Source organism: Vigna unguiculata, chromosome 10 (genome assembly GCF_004118075.2).
Source record: "Vigna unguiculata cultivar IT97K-499-35 chromosome 10, ASM411807v1, whole genome shotgun sequence".
NCBI lineage: Eukaryota > Viridiplantae > Streptophyta > Magnoliopsida > Fabales > Fabaceae > Vigna > Vigna unguiculata.
Genome location: NC_040288.1, coordinates 36,180,526 through 36,203,577, shown reverse-complemented (window position 1 = coordinate 36,203,577; position 23,052 = coordinate 36,180,526). Strand labels below are relative to the sequence as shown.

General features: G+C 30.5%; 2 protein-coding genes and 1 pseudogene across 2 annotated transcripts; 1 reads left to right on the top strand and 2 right to left on the bottom strand.

The window, feature by feature from the left end:
- Positions 1 to 7,238: 7,238 nt before the first annotated feature.
- LOC114165623 lies at positions 7,239 to 7,986 on the bottom strand (annotated as a pseudogene).
- Positions 7,987 to 12,458: 4,472 nt separating this feature from the next.
- On the top strand, positions 12,459 to 16,285 carry LOC114167363 (abscisic acid receptor PYL9-like). Its single transcript, XM_028052436.1, has 3 exons — positions 12,459 to 12,791; positions 14,771 to 14,986; positions 15,597 to 16,285. The coding sequence occupies exons 1-3, from the start codon at positions 12,666 to 12,668 to the stop codon at positions 15,810 to 15,812; spliced, it is 558 nt and encodes a 185-aa protein (XP_027908237.1). The 5' UTR covers positions 12,459 to 12,665; the 3' UTR covers positions 15,813 to 16,285.
- Positions 16,286 to 18,719: 2,434 nt separating this feature from the next.
- Positions 18,720 to 21,966, bottom strand: LOC114167362 (pentatricopeptide repeat-containing protein At4g01030, mitochondrial). The gene has a single exon (XM_028052434.1). The coding sequence runs from the start codon at positions 21,733 to 21,735 to the stop codon at positions 18,889 to 18,891; it is 2,847 nt and encodes a 948-aa protein (XP_027908235.1). The 5' UTR covers positions 21,736 to 21,966; the 3' UTR covers positions 18,720 to 18,888.
- Between the last annotated feature and the right edge of the window lie 1,086 nt (positions 21,967 to 23,052).

Sequence of the window (23,052 nt, the reverse complement as noted above, 5' to 3'; positions counted from 1 at the left end):
CTCTAACTTCAGAAATGTCTGAATTTAGTCATTTTAACAAAATTTTGTTAAGTTTATTTGACGTTTCAAACGTGTTTCATGATAGAATTTGAGTTATTTATACCGTTTGACACATTTTTATTTCAATATTAGTTGAAAAACTCAAATTCTATCATAAAACGCGTTTGAAATGTTAAATAAATTTAACAAAATTTAGTTAAAATGACTAAATTTACAATTTTTTAAAATGTTGGACTGAATTAATCCAAAACTTTAAAGATAGAGTAATTCAAATTTTTACTTAAAATCAATGGATAAAAATATATTTAACTACTTTAACTATATAATTTTATAATTTATAATAACTTATCTAGGTGAAAATGATTTATATTTAGTTATATGGGTATTTTATACAAGGTAGTAGAGTATGTTAATCTAGGTGGAAATGAAAAATCATTTTATTATATTAATGATTTTAATTTTTTGTAATCATAGGCATTTGTACATCTCTACTCATATACTTTTTAAAATTTAAATTTAAAAATCATAAAAATATGAATAAATGTATTTTAATATACTAAACGAGAAGGTATTATTTATGAACTGGATCAATACCATGAATATAAGTGAAGTAAATTATACAGGCATTTGATTTAGTTGGGAAACCCTCAAGAAATTTTTACAGATTAAAAAACAATTTTATAGAATAATGCTAGCTGGTAACTAGAGTTAGGTAAATTGATCAATCCATCTTATTTAAATTTGATTGTGTTTTGCCTACAATTTTTATGAATTGGGTAGATATAGGCGTACATAATAAATGGTTTTTATTTCATAACTTGCTCTAGTTTCCACATAATTTAAAGGAGTTGACTTAAATAAAAAAAATAAACAAAATTAAAAAAATGTAAGAAAATTCAATTCTTTTTGAATTATTACTTGTTAATGATAAGATAAACATACTAAAGAACAAAATAAAAACTCTAACAGTTCAAATAAGAGATAAGAAGAAGATGATGATATTACCATTTACTTATAACTAATATAATCAAATACTTTTAGCATATCAACCAAATGTTATAAGTCCAACAATATCATTTTTTTTAATATAGTATTCTATGGAAAGCTCATCAACATACAATTCAAACCTACTTCCTATAAATTTAACTCTCTATAATAGCAAACCAATACTTTTTTCAACAGTTTCATTAATTTTGTTTACTTAACTTTTTTCAAATCATGTTTATCTTAACTCACCATAAAAGATGTTTTGAAAAAAATTTATTGATTAATATTTCTGTGGCTAACCGTTCTTTTGAGTACTAATTTTGAAAATAAAAGTCTTCTTCAATTAAGTAATTAAATAAGAGAGAAAATTTCATTAAATATATATCAATTATGAAAATTATATTATAATTGGAGAGCATGTGTGAAACTGAGTGGATCAATTTAACAGAATAAAGATAGAATTATGATGCTGTTTAAGAAATTTGAAGAGATGAATAAAAAGTTTTGAAAAAAAAAATTGTGAATGATGTATTGTACATTAAATATATTATAAATATTTATTGTATTAAAATAAAAAATAAATATTTTATTAAGTTTTCATTAATTATATTTTATCTTTTCTATTATATTATATTATTTTTTATAAATTATATATATATATATATATATATATATATATATATATAATTTTATTATATTTATACCACGTTTGAAAACAAACTATCTTAAATATATTTTAAAATTTACCGAAAAAATAAAGGGTAATTTCAAATCCAACATAACAAAGTAAACCAAATAAAGAAAAAAATTGTGTACATGTCTTATAGAACATGATAAAACCAATACCAGTAAAGTTTTCATTATCTATGTGTGATATGTATATGAAAGAAACAACAAAACACCATTTACTAAATTTGATTGTTAGTTAAACTTTATCAAAGTAATCATGAGTAAAATTTATTAAATGAAATGCAAATATATATATATATATATATATATATATATATATATATATATATATATATATATATATATATATATATTAAATGACATTTCAAACGTGAGAGAATCTACCTGTACCTGTGTTGTTTATAGAAGTTCTAAATGGCAAGTGCTCTCATTATTTTAAAGATCTTAGGGAACAGTAACAACAAGTTAATTATTAATTAATATTATGTATGATTTTTCTTTTATATATATATATATATATATATATATATATATATATATAATTTGTAAATTCTATGTTCATTTAATTTTGATTCTATTGAGTCGAGTGGAATCATCTAAGTGTCAACTTCGTCTTCTTTAATTAATTTTTGGACGTGTCTAATGAATTTTACTAACACGATGTATGAATTAATTCTATTTTGTCTTAAGAGACTTTACTGTATGTTTATATAATATTCCATAACCACTCTGTACTATATTGTACAACTATTAAACTTATATTTGGATTCACATATCTTTTGTGTCATACATATTTTATTCCTTGTATTAATAAAAAATGCTTAAATGATTGCATCACTATGTATAAGTGTGATAAAGTTAAATAATATTAAAATATTTAAAAGAGTCCATTTACACAATAAGTTTAAACTAGTATATTTATAGTTGTTTAACCTTGAAAAAAAAAATTAACCCTACAATTAAACCATTATTCTAATATACTAGATAATAAGATAAACTTTGATTCTAAAATAGTTCCATATATATATATATATATATATATATATATATATATATATATATATATATATATATATATATATATATATATATATATATATATATAAAATGAGAAAAACAGTTGAGTACGACATTGAAGTGCGTACCATATTCATATATTCATATTATTATTTTTTATCCTAAGTTTGTCGTGTTCTCTCCACTTGTTCCAATAGCTAGGGTTTGAACAAAAGTTGTCCCCCCAAGTGACTGATAAAAAAGGTCATCTCATTTTAGCAAAAATAGAAGAAAAGAATAAAATAATTAATTTCAAAGTCTTGGTCGGTGGGTTCTGCAAATTAATAAATGAACCTAACTTAAAAAATTTGTGAGCAAAATTAAAGTTCATGGTTCCATAATACGTGGCTTTATAAAATACGACATGCTTGTACTCTTGGTGGTTTCTTATCCTATATTTGATCGAAACGTAGCAATTTTATGTAGGGCTTTGTGCTTTATGGAATATGAAACAAGAAAACATGAAATATTATATTGAAATTCTTCTCACTTTTTCTTTTGAACTGAATTGGTAAGAGAACTACTATTTATGGATGAACATTATTTAATATGCATGCAAAGAATATAACACTGAAATGGCTGTGAAATGAATAATCTGAGAAAGAAAAAGGTTTTTCAATATTCTAACTTCAACTATCACCATTGTTCCTTTTTTTTTTCTTTCTTTTTTTATCACACGGATGGTCCTTTTCCCTAACACTGAATTGGATATAATTTTGTAGTTGGAAGGTACAAGATTTGAGTCAAATGTTCAGTCTAAGATTTTTGTTAGAAAGATAAATATGGTGGAAAATAGATACAATTTCAATTAAATGTTTTGGAATGTTGACTGGGAGTCTTATCAAAAGCTAATTACTGAAATATTGTTTTAATTTCAACTTTACCTAAAATAACAAATTGAAATTTCACTTTCAAATACACTGTGATATATAATAAGAAGAAAGTGTTTTCTCTACAATATAATAACATGACTGCATTTAAAAGATTAAAGGTTAAATATACTATACACTACTAAAAATATTTATATTTTCTGTCAATTTTATTTTAACAATTTTTTTCGTAAAAAATACTTATAAATTTTATTGTGAAAAAAAATTACAAGAAATTGCTGTTAATTTTTTTGCAAAATATTCTGTATAAACACTTTTCGCAACAAATTTTGTAGAAAATAGTTATAAATTTTATAATTTTGTAGGAAATAATTATCCAAAAAGGAATTACCTGCCAATTAAAACTTTTAAAAAAAATTACAGAAAAAAGTCTTGCAAATTTTTTTAACAAATTTGTAAGAAAAATTTCATGTAATATGAAAATTTCTAGTAGTAATATGATTTGTATAAAATAACATAAAGTACATTAAATAATTTAAAATACATTCTTTTAATTAATAATTCTCTTTATTAAACTTTTAATAACATAATAATAATAATGTTTTGGTACACCTAATACATCTCACATCGTTTAAAAGTCGAGATCAAACACGGTTTAAATATTCATTCTTTTCTATATTCTTTGAAGCCCCTTTTCAGGACAAAACATAGACAAAACTTCAATGTGATGATTGTTCTTGCCATTATATTAATTTTTATATTACATTTATACTTTTTAAAAAATAAGAAACTATATATTAAGTATAAAAAATAGTGAAAAAATATTAAATTATCGTTACAAATAGATCAAAAGTTTTATTGAGCTGAAGATTATCTCATAGTGAAATTTGAAATTTATATTTAATAAAAATTGAAACATCTCTTTCTAAAATATTTAAATATTATAATTTAAAAGTTTAAATATATATATATATATATATATATATATATATATATATATGTGTGTGTGTGTGTGTGTGTGTAGGATGGTGTCGGAAGTCAATCTAACACAATTAAAATCTAAAATTTGACAATATATATGATTAGTTATATAAGTGTTATGGTATTTAGTTAATTGAAAGTGAACATATTTAGCTATGATATATCTTTTTCCTTCTAAAATGTTCTAAGAGATGCCATGAAAAAGATTTAAGAAAAAAAGATTGATTGGTACAAGTTTGTCTTTTTGTGAAAGGACACATCTCGCCCACACATGTTTGGGAAAGAAAGATGCTGCAGGATATACCATGAAGAAACATGCGTGAATATTAAACAGTGCCCAAAACATGCTGACAAAACCAAACCATTCTCAAAAATTACAAATAATGTGAATCTCATTAAAATTAGCCCACTTTTATCTGTTCATGCCTTTTTCTTAAAAAGTAAAATATGGACTTTAAATTAACTTATTCCAAGATAATGTATTGCATTTATTGCACACCCAAGTGGATATACAGTGGTCACACCCAATTTCAATAATTAGTTATATGTCATCATCTCATTCGATATCTATACTATTGGATGTTTTTTCAATTATTTTATCTTCAAAAGGTAATCAAACTTTCGAGTACTAATACACTCTTATTTATAGTGTTTGATTAAGTACTCAAGGTTAATTTCCATACATTTAGTTAATTTATTTTTCATCTGTGTGAGGTAAACAATAATTTTAAAAGATATTTTTTATCCATGTTTGTGTGTTATTTTTGTAGTTGTGATAATTCTTCTTTAACACATGAAATAATAATGATGCAAATGAGAGATAATCTTTTAGATTATAGTAGAAAACTTTATAGAAAATTTCTTTTTTACTGTACATATTGTTTTGATTACTTAGAAAAAAGATTGTAAATATGTTTACATTCAAAATTTTGAATTGCAATAAATAATAATAAATTTATGTCCATATATATATATATATATATATATATATATATTAAGTGGATATTCACTAAAGTTTTACACATTAAAAAAGTAAAAGGTTGTTGTTGGAGTTGTCATCACAATTCGATAGATCTCTCGTATATTTGAGAGACTTGGATAAGTTGTGTGTTACTGAAAAATTTACAATTTTGTCCAAATTATTTGCACTAGAAGGTTCACAAATTGCACAAAAAGGGTTTAAACCCTTATTAACCTTGAGGAGGAAAAGTAGCGAACGAGAGGTGGGGGTGGGGGGGGGGGGGGGGAATGTTGGCCAATAGAACCATAACGACGATGAACAAGGTTAGTGGCAGATTTTTAAAAAATATTTTAGGGACGTTAAAATCTTTAAATAGATGTATAAAATCTTTTGGAATGCCAAATATATAAAATATATATTAAATTTTTTAAAAATAGAAGATATGTCACAATGAAGGACTGCCCCTTAATAGGGTGGTCGCGAACGCCGACAACAGAGGTGAGGAAGGTGGTCGTGAATGATGAGAAGGAAAGACATACGCGAGCCAGGCAAGAGAGCCCAACTACACTCTTGAATAATTGTTTTAACAAAGGGAGTGACCTGCAAATGACAGTGGCAAAGGTGTGGAAGGTGGTAGCAAACGATACAAGCGACGGAGGAGAAGATGTATGCGAACCTAGCAAGAACTTGACTCTTGAATGGTTGTCTTAATGGTGGGAGTGACTTGCGGTGACAGAGGCTTGACGCTGGCAGAGACAAAGAATGACGACAACGAATGTCTTCAACGACAAATAACTAAACAACACCAAGGGTAAGTGGCAGGTAGCTACAAGGAAGCAGTGTAAAACTAGGGCACAAAATGTGAATGCCATGGAAAAGTGAAAATTAAATGGTCAAACAACAACGGTTCTGCTCTTAATCGTTGTTATTTTCAACAACGACAATAGTTGTTACCCTCAATTGTCATTATTTGTCCAACATTTGCAAAACAATGACAAATTTGCAATTAACCGTTGTTATTTTATTTTTAATAATGGTGCTTTGATAACTGGCTTTATTTGAAGTCGTCAAAGGTCATTCACTATAGGAAAAATGCTAATTATCGACAGCATTTTCTTGACGGATTTAGATCTGTCGATAATGGTTAATTACCAATGAATGTCGCGGTGAATTTATTGACAAATATTGTCCATCTCTACTGCCCACCGGAGGTTCGTGGCCTGAGTGTCCCTATTCGTGACGCTTGAGTGTTCCTGTTTGTGATGTATTCTTCTTCGTGGGTAGGGGGAGCTTACCGTCGAGTCATTAAGGGACATTGTCGTGGTTTTTGCCGCACCGACCGTCGAGGGGCCCTTCCGCCTTCACTGCCACACCGACAATTGAGGTAAGTTGTGATTTCATTGTTGTGGGTTTGGTTGAGCTTGCCTCTTTATATGTGGTTGCATGTCTGCGCTGCTGCTATACTTTAATTGATTTAGAGTACAATTGGTTTGACAAATTGATTTGAATTGTGTTTGTCTTTTGTGTTCTTTTTCATTCATGGCTTAAAACCAACACCGAGACACTTCTAATTGCAAATAGGTTCCTGTATTAAATTGTGATGTGAACATTAAACAATGATACTCAATATTCTCTGGTTGTGACTATGAAAGATTGTGCATAGCAAGAAGATCTTGTAAAAGTATATGTTGAAGTGAACTTGCTCTTTTTAGTTTTGTGCATAATCACACATTTCATTTTCTGTGTTGCTCAAGCTCCTCTTTTTTTACTCCCACCACTTTACCAACCATTTTCCTTACTTAATTAGCATGAAATTAGGCATTCTTTGTACTTGGAAAAGTTTTGCTACCCCATGTTTTCACAATCAAAATCAGTTACCATAATAAGAGTAAGCTTTTGATTAGAATTGACCTTGGATAGATTATTTTAATTACTTAGTTTCATCATTTTTTATGAAACATTATCATAACGAGAGATGAAATTTACCAACTATATAAATATGTATACTTAGACAATTTTTTATCAAAAACTATCACATTTTACCCATAATAGACTTTATGTAATGTATGATCTTTGAAATTCGGACCTAATGAATTAAAGTGAAAAGGACTAAGTGATCATACCATTAAATCCTCCAGATCAATCTTCACAAAATCAACATCTCAGAATGTGGCAATAAACGCTTGGATAACTAGGTACATGAGTATGCAAGGTCTACACCATGAAGCAGTGAAATCAACAACCATCTGTATCAATAAAAAATCATCTGAGTAAAACCTTTATAGTTTTGGGGTGAAAAGTAAAGCAAAACATTTCACCACTTCAATATGATACACTAATTAACCAAAAGATAGTTTCTGAACAAACCAGTTTCTTAGTTTTTTTGCAGGCATCAAAGTGCTCATTCCATTTAGTAGAGGAGTGGAAGGTGAGGACTTGAGATGGGAGTGAAGTTGTTCTACCACCATACACCATGGACATGTCAGATAAGTATGATCCCACGTAGGTTAATGCTTCCTTTCTTCTAAACCAAAATTAATTTATGACCTTGTATCAATCAAAGTTAATAAGTTGAAAAAAGAGAGAGTATAATTAGTCTAGTTTGATGATATGAGTAAAAAAGTAGTGGGAAATTATGATATGAGTATAGTTAGTCTAATTTGATGATTTTAAGGTTGTGTGAATAAATACTTTTCCGTTACATAATATTTCAAGTAGATAACACCCGTAGTTGTAGTTTCTAGTTCAATTATACTAATTTTAGTGTTCTAAATTTTAGTCACATAGGCATATTTTGATTCCCTAGTGAATTTTAGTAGGTTGTTCAATTTTTTATAGTCCTTTAGCATTTAAAACTTGCTTAGATACTTGCATTACAATTTTATTCTCATATTTAGTGAAGTTTCTAGTTTTTGTTAGTTTAGCATACATTCTTAGGTTCTATTATGTGAATTTTTGCAGATCTTGTTATTGATAGTTGTTAGCCTACTTATTGACACTCTTTTATCATCTAGAATATGTTTAGAACAAGAGTTTGTTGTTTAGGTAGCTTAGGTATTAATTTCTAGTCATTGTAACATAGTGTTAGCACTAATGTTAGTTTTAATTTGTAATTAGTCAAATTTTAATTTTCTTGTTCATTTTGAATTTTGACTTGATTTTTATCTTTCTTTTAACATTCAAAACTTGTCTAGATAGTGGTTTAGTAGTTCAAATAATTAGATTAGCACAATTTTCATATTTTACCATTTATTCTATTCTATTCTACTGTAACCTTAACTCTTTTTTTTGCAGGTATTGCTATTAGGCTCTTTTCAGTTGCAATTGCTTTGACTCAACCTTAACTATTTTTTGTTGTTTTTTGGTATGTAGCCTTCTTTTGAACTTTCTTTTTTTCTTTTTAATCTTCTTTGTTTGTAAATTATGTTGTTGTAATGTGTGCAAATATGATATTATATCAAATCAGATTTTTAACCTTCTTTTAATATTAGATAATGCGTTTTAGAGCATATAATGTGTAAATTATGTTGCTATAATGTTGGAGTTGAATATTACGTTGGATATATTTGCTAGAATAAATGAATCAAATGACTTGTAATTGGCAGGTTTGTTTGTGGTTTATAATGCAGGTCTATTACCGTTGTGTGGTAAGCATATAAATAAGACTTTTACTGACGAACTTATCGATGATGCGATCCGTCAGTAAAGGTCACCTTCGCTTTAATGATGGATCATGCGTCTGTCAGTAAACTATACAGACAAGTAAGTTATTGACAAAAATTTGCCCATCGAAAATTCGTCGAAAGTTACTATTTATCGACATATATTGTCGTTAGTAATACACAATTTCTTGTAGTGATTTTTCCATTAATGTTTGCAGTTTGTCCATAAAAAAATGCACGAAAAAAACTTGTAGTTGTGAAGGTATGCAACTTTTACCAAGAAATTGCATGTTGCATAATAACACTTTTTGTTGAGTATTTGTGGATGTAGACTTTAAAGTGTCAAACTACATTAAATTTATTGTATGTTTTTATTTATATTTTTTCTCTTATTTGTGGGTGTACTCTCACTTGAAGAAATTATTCTTCTATTGTGTGATTCCCAAATATATATATATATATATATATATATATATATATATATATATATATTATGATTTGTATTTATTTTAATTTAGTGGAAACTCAAACAATGACCTATAGAACAATGATCTAACACATCCAAAAAGAGAGCAACCTCTTCCGATAGACCTAGAATGAAGGGTAAAGTATATTTTATGAATGGAGTATAGAAGCTTTGAAGCCATATAGCTTGGTATAAGGTTTGTGTTAATAAATATTTAGGAGTATTATACAATTTTTAGAAATGAATGAATGTAGTTTTCGTCATCAAATGATGTTAAGGATTTGTTTACATTTTAAACGATGTTATGATAATACCTTTAACTAGTCAACAAATTCTTAATGCCAAATAATGATGAAGACTATATTTATTCACTTTTATAATTTGAAGACTAAACGCTATCAAAATTTGAGATAAAACAAAATTCAATTTCACATTACAATATAATTTATTTAAAAATTAAAAATATATTTCATCATTACATTTAACATAATGACATTAAGTTTTATTTATTTATAAATGATATATTTATTTTGTATATATTAAATACAAATTACTGGCTTGGATTTCTCTCTAATAGCTTGTTTTTTATATTACTATTATATTACGCGTATAAATAATAAATAAATTATAAAATTACTTACTACAATAAAGTTAATTGAAAATATTAAGAAAAGTTATGTGAAAGGTATTAAATAACCTTAAATTTTTTTATTAGTTTACTATATAATTATATAATAAAAGTATTTTAAACTTTTATTAAAATAAAGAGTAATCTTTCAATAAATATACATAAAAAGTAATTATAATTTTTTTTAAATTTTTATTAGTTGTTATTATAATTTTATGGGTAACTTTGTTAGATAATAAAAAGTCAAAGATTAGGTAATAAATATAGGAATAGAAAAAGACAAACAAAAATTAAAATGAAAAGAAGTGTTTACAATATAATTTGTTAATTAAATGATGATAAAATTTTAATACAAAACAATATATATATATATATATATATATATATATATATTTTCCAGAGTAAGAGAAATAATAAGTAAAATATATATAATAAAAGATGTGTTTAGAAAAGCAAATAAAAACATATTTTTAATATATATATATATATATATATTTAAAAATGAAAAATAAATTACTAATTTAATATTTTATTTTTATTATAATAAAAAATAAAAATATTGATTGCAAGAAATTTATTTTAAGACACAACTTAATATGAAAAAGTAATATTTTTACATAAATTTTTGTTCTTTTGAACAGTTTTTTTATCTGAATTTTATAATTGTTAAAAATATTTTTTATACTTTTTTTATTCCAGCGGTGACATTATTTTGTTTTTATGTATTTATTCTCTCTCCCGGTGTGTACTTAACCTGTAATACACCTAAATATTAGTAGTACATGCAATATAGTTCTTAATTACAAGTTTTTAATTTATAAATTTTAAATAATAGTTTTCATATAGTGATTTTATGCTTTCAAAAATATTTTGTATTCTAAGTTTTAATTCCAAAATAAAGAAATTTATTTTTTCATTATAATAAAGTTAAATATATATATATATATATATATATATATATATATATATATATATGTGTGTGTGTTTTTTTTGTGAGAGAGATAATAATAATAAGGATGAATATAATATTAATTATAATAAAAATAAATATATATTTTATGATAATGATAAATAAAAGAATTCTTATCAAAATTAATAAAATTAGGTTTTCAAAAATAAATATATATTAATTTTAAAAATAAATAAAGTGTTCCAAAAATAAAATAAAAAGTATTTAAATTTGTTTTCATGAAATAGTTATGTTTTGAAAATGAATTTAAAAAATTATAGAATGGTGATGATTCAAATTAAATGTTAATAAAATAAATAAAATCTACTATTTTACTAAACAATTTCATTAATCTTTCTTAAAAAAACATTAGAAAGTATAATTTTGGGTTGGTTATTCTATTCTTCAAGATCCATTCGAGTTAATCCAATAGAAATGCTTTGAAATTTTAACCATTGTCGAGTTTCAAAATTTTTGTGAAAGTTAAGTCAATCGACTGTGTCGTTTGACTTTAACTCATCCAAAATAGAAAGCTAAGATTGGTTGCGACTCGAAAGAAAGAACTCATACAATTGGTGACTTGTCTGCACCTGTACTTTCGCTTCTTTTCCTCGAGTTTTTTAACCAATCAAAGCATATATACAACAAAGTACTTCATTAGCCCTATCATTCACATCGATTATCATATTATATATAAATATTAACCACTCTCCATTATTATATTATTGTACAATGCATCAAAACATTGATCTCACTGCTTTGAATTGTACCTTGGTTAACATCAAAGTACTAATTTTCCTAAATATAATTAAAAAACTTAACCTTTCCAAATAAATACCTTCTTAATGAAATACCCTTTATCTCATTTCTTTGTTTAATCAGTTTCGCAGCTTCTTTAATGATCTTCCTTCTCATCTCTTGTAGTTTTTAGTATAATAAAAATTAGGTTAGAAAACATGTTTTTTTACAGTAAGAAAATGATCAGTGAAACATGGTATTAACGGTTTATGTTTCCTATGTGTACAAGGTTTGTTTTTTTTCTTTGAATAGTATAAAGGGGTAATAATAAGGGTAAAGAGGAAGAGAGTGTTGAAGAACATGAGATAAATAAAGTAATAAGACCCACTCATAATATGCTTAATGTTTTTGATATTGATGTATGCTAAGCATTGTTGAAGAAAAACAATATAATAAAACATTGTCGGTGGATTCATGGATTTTTGATGTACTGCCAAGCTAAGCTAAGGTTGACACTTTTTTACACCAACTCTTCTCTCTCTCTATCTCTCTGTACAGCCTAAGCTCAGGCTTATCTCTCCCCACCCCACTTGTTGCCTCTGCCCTATGTTATAGCCAAAAGGGTGAGAGAGAAAGAAACACAAACAACAAGCATCGAGAGAGAAACTAGAGAGAGAAAGAAGTTGAGTGAGTTTAGAGAGATAGAAAGAGAAGAAGATGATGAACGGTGACTCTCGCAGTGCTCTTGAGGCACAGTACATAAGGAGGCATCACAAACATGAACCAAGGGAAAACCAGTGCACTTCTGCTCTTGTTAAACACATCAAAGCCCCTGTTCACCTTGTTAGTTTGCCTTTTCCACCTTACCTTGTTCCATGTTCCATGTTCCACCGTTTGTGTTCTAAATTCAGTGTCTTTGGTTGGTGGGTCTGATTTGCTTGATGGGGGTGTCATGAATTTCTTTCCTTTTTCTTTTTCCTTTTCATTTTTTGGAGATCTGTGAGGCTGTGCTTGTTCTGGGGTGTTTCCTTTGAGTTTCTAATTTTGTATACTTATCTGGGTGTGTTTACCATGGCATTTCTCTTTTGTTTTTTGTCTTTTTTCTTGAAGATGGGTGGTTTACTGGCTGTTCTAGATTTTGAGTTCTGCAGATGTTGTCAAAGTTGGATTTTTCACCTTTGATGAAGATGCTGGTTTTTCTGTTGGGTTTTGACAAGATTTTAAATTGCAGTCCTAGTTGCATGTGATCGCAATAGCTGTGGCGATGATCATCGGCAATTGCAGTTGTGATGCAGTTGCATGCAGTGACTCCACAAATCTTGACACTGCAGTTTTCACTGCAATTGCAGTTACTGCCATGCAGTGACTCCAAAAAATAACAGCTTTGAAGTTGCAGGCAAAACTGAAGTTTTTTCAAAATCATGAGTTTTGGTTATGAAATCAGTTTTTGGGAAGGGTATTTTTCATTTTTAACAAGATGTTTCCCTTGAGATTTATCTCTCACACTCACCTAATTGACTATTTTTTGTGTTTGTGCATTTGTTATTCAAGTCTTCAATAAGTTGGATTTTTCACCTCACTAGATGAGTTTTTTGTTTGGTTTTTTGACAAGATTTTGAAAACAGTGCAGCTTTGTCACCATTTTTGCAGTTGTGAAAAATTGTGAAAAATATGACCAATGCTGCAGCAATTGCATTGGGTGATGGGGTTGCGATGATTTCAAGAATCTGTGGCATAGAGTGGGATTATAGTTGCATGTGGTTGCCATGTCTCAAAAATCTTGATGCGGTGCCATCACTGTAGTTGCATGTGGTTGCAATAACTCCAAAATCCTTGATGCTGCGGTGTTAGTCACAATTGCGGTGGAGATGTGGCCAAAACTGTAGTGTTTTTAAAACCTTATATTTTTGTTGTAAAATCAGTTTTGGGGGAAGGGTAAATCTTCCTCAAATCTGATCTTGATTGAGTTTTTCCTATCATGTTTAGTTTTTGAAGATGATGTTTTCTGTGTGTGGATTTGTTTCTCAAGATTTACAGTACTTGGATTTTTCATCTCAAAACTGTGGCTGCTGGTGCTGCTGCTTTGTCACCTTCCTTGTTGCTGTGAAAAATTGCAGACAAATATTTTTTCTGCTGCTGAAATTGTAATGGTGATGCAGTTGTTGTGAATTAAAAAATCTTGATGCTGTGACAGGAGAATACAGTAACTCCAAAAACCTTGACACTACTGCAGTGTCAGCCGCAATTTCAGTCACAATGCGGTTGTAGTGACTCCAAAAGCCATCACACTGAGGCTGAAAGCTGAAATTGCGGCTTTTTTGAAACCTTGTGTTTTGGATAAGCCTTTTGGGAGAAGGGTAATCATCATTTTATTAGGAGGTGCCGTTTGAGGTTTTCCTGTCACAGTTGTTTCTGAAGATAAAAAAACACAGTAACCTATTTGAAGGTTTTTCTTTTTGTGTCTGTGATTTTGTTTGTCAAGTTTTGCGAATCAATCCTTCTGGTCAATAACTGGAAAAAGAAGGAAACTTGAAAATTTTGGATGGGGTGCATTTTACTCTGCATGTGATGAGAGATCTTTGCCCGTTAGAGATGACATAATGCCCTTTAATTGTTTGTTTTATTGCAGACTTGTTTTCATACATCGAGTAATGTGTAAAGTTCTTAACTTTTACCAGATTATCAACCAATTTTGTTCTTTTTATGGACTTTCGGTGAAGTTTCAGTGTCATGAAATTAAAGAAATAAGTATATGTGATGATGGCATGTATAGGAAAAAAACTATTTTCTGAAATATAAACACCAGTTGTTTCCCTTCCCAGGTGTGGTCGCTGGTTAGAAGATTTGATCAACCCCAGAAGTATAAACCATTTGTTAGCAGATGCATCATGCAAGGAGACCTTGGCATTGGAAGTGTTAGAGAAGTGAATGTGAAATCTGGCCTTCCTGCCACAACAAGTACTGAGAGGTTGGAACAACTTGATGATGAGGAGCACATCCTTGGCATCAGAATTGTTGGAGGTGACCACAGGCTGAGGGTATGATCCTTTTTTCTTCCTTAATCTATTAGGTTGTTCCTTAATTTCTTTTTCCAGAGTCTCCTGTCTGTTCTGTGTTTTTAATCTGTTTATTCTATAATTTCTAATCCTTTCCCTCTTACTTTAGTCATAAGAAATATTTCACTATGGTAATTGTGACCACCAGTTTCAGTCCCTGAGAAGAAAGCAATTCTTAGTTACCAAGATGAAATGCCACTATTTGTTTGAGTTTGGATGGTGTGTGGCAGGATTATGGAGTTTGATTTAGTCTCATCTCGTTTATTATTGTGAGATGTTTTTCTCTATTTTGCTACATAAGCGACTCTATGTAAGTTTATTATTGTGAGATGTTTTTCTCTATTTTGCTATATAAGCAACTCTATGTAAAGCCTGAAATACACATGGAAATAAAATACTTCGTAGTGTAGTCATGATCATAGGTATACACTTTGTATACCGAATCATGTTAAATTCTTGTGTCATTTATTTTTCTCTCCTCTTCTGATGGTTTGCACAACTTAACTAAGAAGTTTGTCACTTCATTTCTGTGTTGTTATGGTGTCACTAAGAGATTCATATGGTAACAATGATGTGTTTGTGGAATTTGCAGAACTATTCTTCCATAATAACAGTGCATCCAGAGGTGATTGAGGGAAGACCTGGAACAATGGTGATTGAATCATTTGTGGTGGATGTGCCTGATGGAAACACCAAGGATGAAACTTGCTACTTTGTGGAGGCTTTGATCAGGTGTAACCTAAGCTCTCTTGCTGATGTCTCAGAGAGAATGGCAGTTCAAGGCCGAACCGATCCCATCAACCATTAAGCATGTCTGGGGGAGAATGAAGTTGGTTTCATGATCCATTGCTCTCTGATCCTAGTTCCAGTGTGAACACTGGTTGGAGTGTTCCTACCATGTTCCCAGAAGTTTTGGAAGTTTTTTACCTCTGTATCATGGATACAATTCCCCTACCATCCCCCACAAGTTTTGTAAGATGAGATTCTGAGCCTCATATGGAGATGGTTGGGGAAGGTTTTTTTCCTGCTCTTTTCTTCCTGGATTTTGTGAATGGTGGTTTGTTACTACAGTTGTCTGTAAATATTTTTGTCGAGACAAAACCAGTTTCTGCACTCTTTCAATTTCATGTTTAGTTGCAACTTTTGCCAGTTTTATGTGCTGGTGCAAGAGAATTCCAAATAGTGTTATTTTCTTCCAAGTAGTGTAGTTTTTCAAGTTATTTCTTCCACCTTCTCCCTGTTTAGTTCTCTGTTTTCACAATCAATCAAGTTTTTTTTGCATCTTGCTCTCTGTCGGTATCGTGTATCTTACTTTGAGGAATTTCAAACTTCATGCACTTACTTTGAGGACCTTCTAAGACACACTTTTAGGAACTTTTAGTACATGCACCTTGCTTTGAGGAACTTCAAAGAATACTGTTTATTCGTTGCAAGTGTTTGCTTTCCAATTCAACTTAAAATTTGAACTTTATGGGGGAGAGAAAGATATGTTATTTATAAGAAAAAGGGTTTAAAGCAATAGTTAGACCCTGTAGCTTCTATAATCTTACTTGAGCAAATAGGACACATAAAAAGGACTAAAGATTGTGGAGAAAAGGGTTGAATTTGCAAGGAAATGAAGTTCTGTTGGTACAATTATTTATGAATGTCATTTTCATCATGAGATAAGATTGCATTAAATACGCTGTGAAGTTTAACTGAATCAAGTTTAGAAGTGTTGTGGCTGAACCTTGACGTTGAGGTAAGACACAAACAATCAATAGTTTAGATGTTTTCTGTTGAGTAGGGAAGGTGGTGGAGGTATCAAGGAAGGTATTTTAATGGTGAAGTCATTGTTAATGTTGGTGAAGTAGTAGATTGCATAATTGATGAGGTTTTAGTGGCCAAGGTGAGAGCATGTAGTTGTCAATTACATAACCAGTTATAGAATACAGGGTGTTGTACTGAGCCAAGAGACAAATTCTGCACATTAAATGGTCATACAAGTAGTTTGCAGAAGCATTAATCCATGGTTACCTGCTATACCTATATATTTTCCTTCATTGACTATGTATTCCCAACTACAAATATAGAAAAAAAGGGGTAATGAGGTTAACAAAGATTCCTCAAAGAAAAAAGAAGTTTACATAGATAACGAAACGTGTATATGAGTTTGTGAGGTGGTGATTCAGTGGATGGAAACATTTAAACCAGTGAGAGTCTATGATTTGCATTAAGCTTCACAAGCACATGCAACTTTATTGAGGAAAGTGTTCTGTCGGTCCATTAGCCATCAAGAGTTCATTTTCCCTTTCTTTTTCTCTCCTTTTGCATTATATTTATGACTTCTAATTGAATGGCTTGATGACAAAATTTGTGGATACAAAATTAAATATAAGAAGGAAAGATATATGTATTATGTGTGATGTATATGTATGGTGTCCATCTTCGGGAAAAAAAAAAGTATAATTTTAACTTCATATTTATCACAAGATATAATTTTAAAATCATTTCAATTTGGTACGACTTCAATTTATTATATGCTTGGTTCAATTTTAATATATTATTATATAAACCGAAATCATACTAGATTGATACAACTTTAGTTACAACTTTAGTTGATTATAATATAAAAGCTTAATACACTTTAATTCTTTGTATTCTTTTTTTAATTTTAATTGAAATTGTCTCAATTTAAAATGACTTTAATAAAATTATACTAACAACTTCAAAATTACATATTTTAGTAATTTTGAAGTCAAAAGTACACATTTTTCTTTATTTTAAGAGTTAAATTAAAAAGCTTAAGTTTGTATAATCAAGTGTTTACTTGTCCCACGACCTGCTGCATAATTTTAGGAGTTAAAATCGCGAATGATTTGATGATAAACACTTTTGAATACAAATATAAATACATATTATGTATATGTATGTGATGTTACTTTGAGTTAGCAATTACAATAATTAAAAAAAAAAAAAGTCATTTGCATGTTTCACAATGATCAATATATATCCCTTTTTATTCCATTTCATTCTATTTCATTTTCTTCTTGACTTTTTTATCTCTTCCTTTTCTTTATCACATATGTCATATTTTATCTCTACTTTTGCTCCTTGTTTTTTCTTATCACTCCACAAGAAATTATATTAAGATTTTTCAAAATATTTTTTTTATTATCAACTGAAATTTGTTGAAAATTACATTTGTTTGGTTATACACACAACTCAAACTTGATTCTGCACTCAATTTTCAGTGACTATGTACATCACTTGCAAACTTGAGCGACTCTGAATAATTTATGCCATAATCTGCTCTGAAATTTCCTGCATATATATTAGTTACTGGTGCACGCTAATAAGATAGTGTTTCTGACATCGAACTTTACGTGAAATATGGAGAAGAGGATGTGAAGTAAAATGATGTAACAGCCATGGACAAGATTTCTATGTAATATATGATTTTTTTTCTCATGCTGGATTGCTAGTTGCTTGAATTTGAATAATATATTTCATAAACAATTTCGACTTTACTTTTTCATATGCTAATGAAGCCAACTGATGCTACTCTTGCAAATGGTGAAACCTGGTAGTACTATAAATTTTTGAAGTACACAAGGCTCCAGAATCAATCAACATACCACTCTTCAGCACCTTGCATGCTATTTTTCACCGCATTGCGTGTTCTATCCATTCTTCAAACTCTTTTCATACGGTGGCTTGCAAAAAAGATAAACTATTTCAGGTGAAGATTGCAACTTTAATAAAGGGTATTCAATGGTTCCTAAGAAACTTTGTCATTCGTTAATTTAGCATAAAGTTCCCTCATGAACACACTCCCTGTGTTGATATACAAGACCACAATAGCTAGAGAAGAAAATGCTTCATGCTTCTGATCTTGTATCTTGTTACCAACGATCATGGCATGAGCATTCTCCATTCATGAAATGGTGGAAACGGCCACCGTCTCTGAGGAAAATCTCGCGGTTCCGAGCCAGAGAAATGTACTTTGCTGCTGTGTGACAGTCTTGGCAAATTCTTGTGTTCTTCACTACCCTGATGGGAGATCCATCGCTAGTTTTAATCAGTCCATAAGTCATTGCCAACTTCTCTGTGTGACTGAGCAAAACCTTTTCCTTCTCCTTCTCATCAATGTTCTGAAGTACACAATGTGTATCAGGTACATATCCCAGCTTTCTTATCTCAGAAACTAACTGATATAACTCAAAATATATTTCTCCTTCTTCTGGATGTGGTTCCCCTTCTGTGGAGAACACATGAATATTTTGTCCAACTTGTGTCCAACTCCAAACATTTGGAATTTTCACCCCCATGGAAGTCATTGAGTCTTTAAGACGCTCCACGTCTCCCCATCTGTCAAAACTGGAATATATGTTCATCATCAGAACATAGTTACCAGAGTTATATGGCTCCAACCTGAAAAGATTCCTTGCTGCAATCTCTGCTATCTTAAGGTCTTTGTGAATTCTGCAGGCTGAAAGAAGAGCACCCCAAATACTTGCATCTGCCTTTTGAGGCATGGCGTGGATGAAGTCCAAAGCTTCATCAAGAAAGCCAGCTTTTCCAAGAAGATCTACCATGCAAGAGTAGTGCTCAATTGTTGGAGTAATATTGTAGTATGTCTTCATGCTGTCAAAGTGCTTCCACCCTTCCATGACTAAACCTGAATTCTTGCAGGCAGATAGAAGAATGGTGAAGGTTATAGCATCAGGTATGATACCTGTTTTGCACATGCTGTCAAAAAGAGTGAATACCTCTTCACCACGGCCATAAGTAGCATATCCCATCATCATGCAATTCCAACATGGTAGTGTTTTCTCCTTTATTTTCCTGAAAACCTCATGGGCTACTCTTAATTTTCCTCCCTTACTATACATGTCAATAAGGGCTGTGGCTACATATATGTCATCCACAAACCCATGTCTCATGCAAAAGCAGTGTATCTCTTCACCTTTCTTCAACAGTGATGGTCCCGCACATGCTCGGAGTAAGCTGCAAATGGTTGTGGAGTTAGGTTTTACATTTTCTTCTTGCATTTGGATGAAAAACTGCAGGGCATCCATGTAATTCTCATTCTGACAGCACCCTGATATCATAGCAGTCCAGGACACCACATTAGGGGTTAATCCTAAACTCTTGATCCTATTCATCAAGGCCAGAGCTTCCTCACTGTGGCCCCACATTGAATAACCTGAAATCAAACTATTCCATGTCACCAAATCTGGTTTTATTCCTTCTCCCTGCATCTGGGTCAATAGATTTTCCGCATTGTTAAACAAGCCCTTGTAGGTGTAACCTGATATCAATGAATTCCAAGCACAGATATTTTTGTTCTTTGAATGATGAAAGACTACTTCAGCTTTATCTAAGGAAATATTCTTAATATACATATCCACTAAAGAAGTACAAACATAGGCATCATAGTCAAGGTTACTTCTCATTATGTAGCCATGGATTTCTTTCCCAAGATTAAAGCAACCCAATTCAATAACTGCTTGCAGAGCACTAGTTATTGAACATGAATCTGGCTTGAAATTGGCCTTTTGCAGATTCCGGAAACTGGTGAGAACCATTTCATATGATCCTTGAAGAAGATGGCCAGACAAAATAGAATTCCAAGTTATAATGTCTGGTATGAAGCTGGAAGACTGCATTTTTTGGAGGATATCCCACGCACCATTCAAACGGCCATTGACTGCATAACTCGAAATTATTGAGTTCCAAGAGGCCAGGTTATGATCCTCCATTGAATCAAAAACTGCTCTAGCTAGGTCAAGTCTATTGTTCCTAGAGTACATGCTAACTACAGAATTGCAAATTGAAGTATTTGACAATCTTCCAAATTTTATAACATACCCATGAAGCTGCTTCCCTTCGTTGAGAGCTCTCAACTTTCCACATGCTTGCAGCAGTTTGACCATGATGCCATCAGTGGCTTGGGCAGAAGCAGATTGCATTCGACGGAACAGTTCTAAGGCCTTCTCCCACCTCTCACTCCTCAAGTTTGCCATAACAATTGTATTCCACAAGAAATCTTCTTGAAGTGGTGTCTCATCAAACACTTGGTTTGCCCTATCTATTCCCAAGCACTTCTCATAGAGATTGATCAATGCACAACTCAAGTGTACATCAACATGGAAGCCTCTCTTAACCAAACAAGCATGAACTTCCATCCCAAGCCACAACTCCATCAAAGACAAACAAATTTTCAGAACAACAGTGAGAGCTTTGCTGTCAAATTCTACTCCTTTATTATGCAATTCCTTGAACACCTCCAGAATCTCATGTGAGTCACCTCCAAAACTGGCAAACTCCTCCAGAAAAGAATTCCATAAAAGGTAATTCCTTGAAAAACCCACAAAGAAAACCTTTGTCGCTGACACAAAGTCTCCAAACTCCAAGTAGTTTTTCATCATCCTTCCATCCATTGTGACTGAACTCCCTCTTTTGGGCATTTTGACCATCTGGGCATGCAATTCCCTCACAGAATTCAAAGTCTTCAACTCACCCAAGTTATCCAAAGGGTGAAAGAATGGAGAGAATTTCGGTGAGGAAAATTGAGGAGAAGAAACCAGCTGGGGTTCTGACATTCCGAGAGAAACTGAGGTGGGTGAATGGCTTCTGGGTTGCATGTGGGTTTGTGAGTTCTGAACATAATAAGGATTGAGATGGTGAAAAGGTTGTACTAGATTATCCATAAAACTATGGCTATGGAAGGCGATGCAAAGTGTCATTGGAGTGCAATTTCAGTGATGAATGGAAGGGACTGTAACATTCTAAGAGAGCTCTAGCTGAAGCATAAACTCCAATTATCTATTTACAAGTGTTTCATCTCATGATGTCGGAAAGTTTTGTGAACACGTGGGATGCCAAATGAAAATTGTTGATAAGGTTTATCCCCTTATAAATGAATTTTTGGAAGCGTAATGTGTTACCCTCATTCGAAATAGTTGGTGCCAGTGTGCCAGCTATCAAAGATAGTTTTCCCAGCACCCAGCCTTTTGGGCTCCCACTAAACTGCTTACTTTGGGCCATTAAATGATTCGGGCCTGTTGAATTTTGGGTTATTCTTTTCTATGGGCTTTCAGCAGCCCCATTATTACCAACTGAACCCCATACTAATAGAAAATGATTAAAATACTTTATTTAACTACTCCACGCCATTACCACTTATGAGGAAGAAGAGAGAGAATACATTTTGGAAAAAATAAAAAAATAAAACTGAGCATATTTTGTGTTTTGGAAAGTTGAGGCCGAAAAACTCAATTTAGAAGATATTACATATATTCTAGACATTTTGTTTCTGAAAGGTAATGTATTCCAAGCAACTTGTTTTAAAATATTTCTAGAACAAATAATTCAAAAATTACTTTTACGAAGGATAAAATGGTTATTTTAAAATTATAGACCGTAGGAAGAAAGAGCCTTCTTATATTTCCAACTTAACTATACTCATTAGATCTTGGATTACCTTATTTGATACCAATTCATAAGTAATGTAATAAAACTATAATTTATATTAGAAGCTAGCTGCCTCTTTCAAATTTGAAATTATACCTAGCCAGCGACTTACAAAGGTAAAAAAATTTATGCCACATTTCATCTTATATACAAGAAATAAACAATTAATGTATCGATATTAATCAAAATTGTTAAGCAATGTACATGACTAACATCATGGACTTGTACATAAAAAACACTAAACTTTTAAAAATAAATTAAAAGTACATAAGCATCTTTAATCCTAAGGTGAATTAATTGAATTTTGTATGACTTGTGAATGAAATCTTAAATGCAGAAGTGATTTGTATCACATTGTAAGTAGTACCTCTTAAGTTAGTTTAGGATGATATTACAAGAAGATCATCTAAACAAACCAATCTTCCATCATATCTATCTAAGTGAGTATCAAGATTCCATTCCTAACCTAAAGTCTTCACATTTAACATACAACTTTTTTTCCTGTGAAAAATTGTCAACTAGATAATCAGTGTCTAATGAGCCACGTACTATCATTAGGCAGTTAAATTTCCTAAATGGAGAGAAGCAAT